Genomic DNA, 5,837 nt, shown 5'->3' on the forward strand with positions numbered 1-5,837 from the left:
GTCTTTCTAACAAATGCTGCATTACTCTTACTTATGTCACTAGTTTTCACTTTTGCAGATTGAAAATAAGTTGAAGTAATGTTACTCCAACTTCATTACCCAACTCTGAAAATGGCCAGTCCAGATATTGGAGCTATAATGGCAGTTTATTATAATATACTCCATAGATCCTGAACAGAAATGAGAAATGGTTAAATTCCTTTTGGTAGCTCAAAGCTTCACAAAACCAGAGATCGGTATCCTGTCAGAACACAATGATTGGTGCATCTCTTGCTTAAACCAGACGAAGAGACAACATAATAAAATATTATACATCCCTAATTGTATTTATGATGCATATTTATTTCCATCTCTACTGTGTGATTATTATTTTCAATATCCCAGACCCTCTAACAGTAGCAGAAGAATCTGCTGCAGTGACCAAATGCTTAAACACAGGAATCCTAAAATACAGCCTAGTTCAGTAAAAACACATTTGTATAAACTATCCTGATTATTCTGTTTTTCAAAAATAATTTTAATTTAGCTTTTTGGGTTTTTCCTCTTGTTTTTTTTCTCCTTTGTCTGTACAAGAAGGCAAGTTTGAACAAAGACAGGTCAAACAGGTCCAGTTCACTTAACAGTCACAGGATGGGGCGCTCTATATAGAAACTCTTGAATCTCTGTTTTCGAATGAAAGCATAAAGTGCAAAAAATGAGATATGGAACATATCTGTGAACAAAGTGAGGGAAACCACCCACTTAAAAGGACATCAAGACAACATCAAGACAAACCTCAACAACAGAAAGATGAATTAAAGACAAAAACGACATAAACATGGCAGGAAAACAACCAAACTCAGACCTGTGCTTAAAGTAACATGTGGAAGGTGTTTGGCTCTACAGGTAGCAAAAAACTAGAAAAGGAGGGAATGAGGATAACAAAATGACAGCATCACAACCACACAGATGTAAACTAAGTACATTCTCATTGCATCAACAGTGTTGTTTGGCAGTTCAGCTGACTGGAAAAATAGGTTTCACCCCCCAAGGTCCCGTCTTTGGGAGGAATTCAGGAATCTCCAGCGACAGCCATGCTTACTCTATTTTATTCCATATTTGACCTTAAAATGAAAGAGAAATGTTTGTTGAAAGACATTCACGTCCTTTCCAGAGGAACCCCCGACTCTGCCTTCAACCAGTTCCAGTCCTCCCAGTCACCGTAGTTTTGCATAGATATCATTATGCAAAAATCCAACCACATCCTGTACAAGTAAAGCAGAACGAGTCTGTAAACATCGTTTTCTTCACTAAGACCGAGCGGATCCGCAGTTAGGTTCTGACTTATGAGGCCGTAGTGACAACACAACAGTAAATTATGCAGGCCAAGCAACTTGCAACTCAGTAAAAATGACTTCTTAGCTTTTTTTTTTTTGTTTATCTTTTTGCAATGAAAACCAAAACGTCAAGCTTTTAAGGCAAAACAAGTATCCACAGTGATTTATGATTTCATGCATAAATGATGACTCCTATTCCCTTTGATAAAATCTATACTCAGAAATAGCCTAAAAAATAGTGATGACTCCGTGCCTCTTGGGGCATACATATATCAAAAACCATCGAGATGAAAGCACAAAACCCAAGCTAGACTGAGAGGAGTCTACCTTTTCTGGATCTTCTCTAAATCATCAAAATACTCAGGCAGCTGGACTGGAATATGCTGATTGTTTTAACTTTAGCTAGTCACCAGGCTGTCTCTGCTGCCGTCTGGCTTCCTCAAACAGTTAGCCTGGTGCTGAAAAGCGATCCGAATGGTGAATGTAGAGACTGAGCCATCTAACAGATTCATCCCGTACCCTATGCCGGAAGCTAGAAGCAGTCTTCTAGCTTCTCCATGCAATTTCCCACATAGGATTTTTTTTGTTGTTGTTTTTGAAAAACTCACAGTCAGGGGTTCGATTGAGTGGAATCGCTTGTTCTGCTCAGGCAGAAGTGCTGGACGGCCCAGTTCAGGTACGGTGAGCGATGGAGAGCGAGAACTAGAGGCGGTCGAGGCGAAATGCGTCCTCTGTAGCGGGGTCGGCGAGAATCATGTCCGGGTCATTCAGCATGTGCAGGCCATCCAGAGTCAGAGGGTCAATTTTTAAATCATCCAGTGGGAACTGGGAGTCCACGTCGAAGCCGATGTCTGTGGACAGTGAGCTGGTCAGGTCCTTGGGGAGGCTCGGAGGAGACTCTCCACTCACTGAAGCAAAGCAAGATAATAGATTGGTAAAAAAACAAACCAACAAAAAAAAAAACACAATGAATATTGGTTTTAATTAAGTCTTTGGTGCACTAAGGAAATTTTCCAGAGCTAAATATAATAGAAAGGATCATGTGAAGGAAGACAAAACAGTGCCCTGGCTTAATCTAATAAATTATGATGGATTATCAACTAATCTAGTATTAATTTTATACAGACATTAAAAAAGGTATTTTGCTGAAAGAACAACAAAGAAAGAATCCTCCAGTCAAAATAATGAAGCCAAAACTGTACAAAAAATAAATACATTTTGCAGAGAACTAGAGGTGTGCCGAACGATTTTAATCGACCGATTTCCGTGAAAAAGTGTATGATCGGTGATCGCCGATCATTGTCTCTTGTTGCCGATCACACAAATCGATCACCTGCTTCTCATTTCGCAGCCTGCCTATGCAGCTGGTCTCCTCTTTCCTTCACACTGCGCAAACGCGCAGCAACAAATCCTAAGCGATGTGGAACTATAACGCACTGAGTGAATGGGGAAGTTTGCGTGTTGCGGCGGAAAATTGAAGCACGTCAAAATGCATCAACACAACAAAGCTAATACGACATAAAAACAATGCCATACTTGACGGAGTTTGGCTACATCGAGTCTCACTGCAGTAAAAAAGACATATGGAGGATCAGATAGCAGGTAAAGCAGCGCACAGCTACAAACACTCACCCGGATTAGCATGACGGTCAGAAAGCTAAACAAATAACCCACAAAATTATTTAAGTCTTCGAGCTGCGATGTAAGACGCTGGTTCTGCTCTCGCTGTTGAACCGCTGCTACGCACTACAGGTGCGTAGCAGCTGTAGTGCGTAGAAATAGCGCTCCGTCTATTTCACAGACGGAGCGCTGCTTCTGCTCCTGGTAGTGACTCTCACACCGAACCTCTGTTTAAAGCTGCAGCATCTAACTTAAAAAATACATTTTACATACATATTAAAACTTTCGCTGTCCTAACATGAGACAGATAATCTCTAAAAAAATAATTTATCTCCTCCCTGCTCTGCATAATTACTCCACTCATTCAGAAACAGCCACTCAGAACTAGCAGTCACCAGCTAGCCGCCATGCTATCAGTAAGTTTTCATTCAGTAATTCTGGATTGTTTATTGTAATGGATCCTGTATTTGCCTTTGAATGTTAAGTTTTATACTTGAATTTTTTTGGCAATGTTGAGAGGTTTTATTTTGGCTCTTTGCGTTATTTAGCCTCTTCAGAGCCTTCATATGTTATCAGTCTGTTAAAGACAGTATTATCAATAGCAGTACAATTTGAACAATGCCTGTTTTGTTTAGTTTTCTTCTTGGAAAAAGTTATTAAAAACAAGTTTTTGTCTAAATTAAGGTGAATTCATGGTTCCTTTTTCCACATAATGTAACCGGTAGTGTTTATGATAGCAAAAAATAATAATAATAATTATGTGATCGGTATCGGTGATCGGTAGCGGTGATCGGCCCTCATGGGTGATCGGTATCGGCAGGAAAAAACCTGATCGGCACATCTCTACAGAGAACTAGAGTTTCAACCAGTAGTTTGTTAAGCTGTTGTCTAAACTGAAACTGAGCATTCCTGTATATCAGCGGGCTACAGCAGAAAGCCTCTTCTGTTTTTCATCTCCTTAACAGGAGCTTTCAGCTTCTTCCCTCCAGTCAGAGGTTTTTAGTCCCTAAATGTTGCACAAGACGCTATAAAAACAGCTTTATTCCCACTGCTGCATCGATGCTCTCAGTTTTATGCTAATATGTGGAGTGAAAATAGTCTCAAAATATCTGTGCGTGTAAAAAGATTGGTGCGTGCATAAAAGGATTTGTGCGTGTGTAAAAGATTTGTGTGTGCGTAAAAAGATTTGTGCGTGTGTAAAAATATCTGTACTGGATTTGTAAACCATCCATCCATCCATCCATCCATCGATCCATCCATCCATCCATCCATCCATCCATTTKCTTACACCCTTGTCCCTCAGTGGGGTCGGGAGGGGTGGATTTGTAAACTTTAAAAATAAAATAAAATAAAACTTCTCCTACGCCTATAAATGTTGAAAAAGTACACACAAATCGCAGTTTTGTGTGGTACACACACACACACACACACAACTGCATTTGCCCACAGATCCGGTTACGAGTGCGCAAGTATTTTTGAGACTCATTTCACGCTTCGGGGAAGCTCCCAGATTTGTGTGTAGATGATGCGTTTAAATGCTAGTACAAGCTGGGTCATCTGCGTTTTGTTTAAGATGGCAGTAGTTAGATTTTATTTAAAGTAGTACATTAAGTTTAAATGTGAGGTAATTTTATTGAATTTATGTTAAGTGTACATTCAAATGTGGAGGGGGAACTTTTGTTTTGTTCCGCGGACTAAGTGTTGCCCAGGGAAGCATTGGCTGGCGCATTTAGAGACACATGGGCATTCAAGCTGAAGAAGCTGTAAGAAATTAAGCTTTATTCCTCTGGAGTCAATGCGGTTAATGAGGTACAATTTTGTTTATTTGTATCTTTTATTTATGTAAATTTGCCATTTATTGTGAACTGATTTAGGTTAACTGATTTAGGTTTGTGTTACCTTTTCGTAGTTCTGACGGCATTTTTGGGGACTTTGAAAGACGTGTCCACAATAAATGGCTGTTGAAAACCAAGAATTGCGTTAAGCTTTGATTTTACTCGAGAGGAGTAACATCAGCACTTCCTTATAATATCCTAAAATTATTTATATACATATTGTGCATTTTTGAGCTGTACAGGAGACTAAGTGGTCAGAAAAACGACCACTGGGTGGCGGAATGGTTCGCTGGCCGGATAAATAGCCAAGCAAACCCAGAACCATGACGGAGCATCCCGGTGGTCTGTTCTCTGAAGTAAGTAGAATCTAAACCTGCAGGCTTTGCTCTCCGATTATAATGAGACATGGAGTAATTATAAATGATTTCAGAATTACGTTTTATATGTCTGGTATTTTGATACTCTGTCCTCGTCATATGTTTCTGTTAGCGGGAGCCAGGGGCGGATCTAGAAAAATATTTATGGGGTGGCAAGAGGGGGGCAGGGATTTTTTCCAGGGGTGGCAGTATATATATATACACACAAAAAAATATTGTTTTTAACTTGCATTGTTTCAAAATGAGCTTCATGTAGCACCAAGGCTTAAATACAATTTCTTAATGTAGTATAGTTAATTATTTTTACGTCTTTCATTCTCCTGCTAATTGATATGTATTACTGGACTGGACAGCGCCTATTAGTTGCTATGTGATTCATTGTGTCCAGAAAACCATTTCATCCCAATACAGGATAAGGAGAAATCTGACACGAATATATTCGTAGCGCCATCATTTGTTATTGGATATATCTATTAAATACGACTTAAAATAAAGATTAGAAAACTGATGTTTGATACAAATCTATAAACAGTTTAGTTTCTGTTAGTTCTGTCAAGATGCAAGAAGGGGTGAATTTCCCTTATATTGGTCAATTGTTTTATTTTAAATATGCTGTAGGAGCCGTAGTTTGATGACTGTTATAAATATCACCACATTTTACGAACAGAGGGGATTAGCTCAGTTTTTGT

At 39.2% G+C, this 5,837-nt stretch overlaps 1 protein-coding gene and 1 long non-coding RNA gene across 6 annotated transcripts in view; one reads left to right on the forward strand and one right to left on the reverse strand.

The window, feature by feature from the left end:
- Positions 1–894: 894 nt before the first annotated feature.
- crtc1a (CREB regulated transcription coactivator 1a) overlaps positions 895–5,837 on the reverse strand; it is a 64,025-nt gene continuing 59,082 nt past the window's right edge. For all 4 annotated transcript variants that reach the window (XM_008433445.2, XM_008433444.2, XM_008433447.2 and 1 more), the window contains one exon: positions 895–2,224. In XM_008433445.2, coding sequence (XP_008431667.1) covers positions 2,019–2,224 — 206 coding nt within the window. In that variant the 3' untranslated portion in view covers positions 895–2,018. The remainder of the gene's footprint in view (positions 2,225–5,837) is intronic.
- LOC108167108 (uncharacterized) overlaps positions 4,260–5,837 on the forward strand; it is a 4,582-nt gene continuing 3,004 nt past the window's right edge. The window contains exons 1-2 of one of the 2 annotated variants that reach the window (XR_001777510.1): positions 4,260–4,745; positions 4,846–5,127. This is a non-coding gene — a long non-coding RNA (uncharacterized LOC108167108). The other variant, XR_001777509.1, reaches the window with a different exon arrangement.

The sequence above is a fragment of the Poecilia reticulata genome, linkage group LG17 (assembly GCF_000633615.1).
Source record: "Poecilia reticulata strain Guanapo linkage group LG17, Guppy_female_1.0+MT, whole genome shotgun sequence".
Taxonomy (NCBI): Eukaryota; Metazoa; Chordata; class Actinopteri; order Cyprinodontiformes; family Poeciliidae; genus Poecilia; species Poecilia reticulata.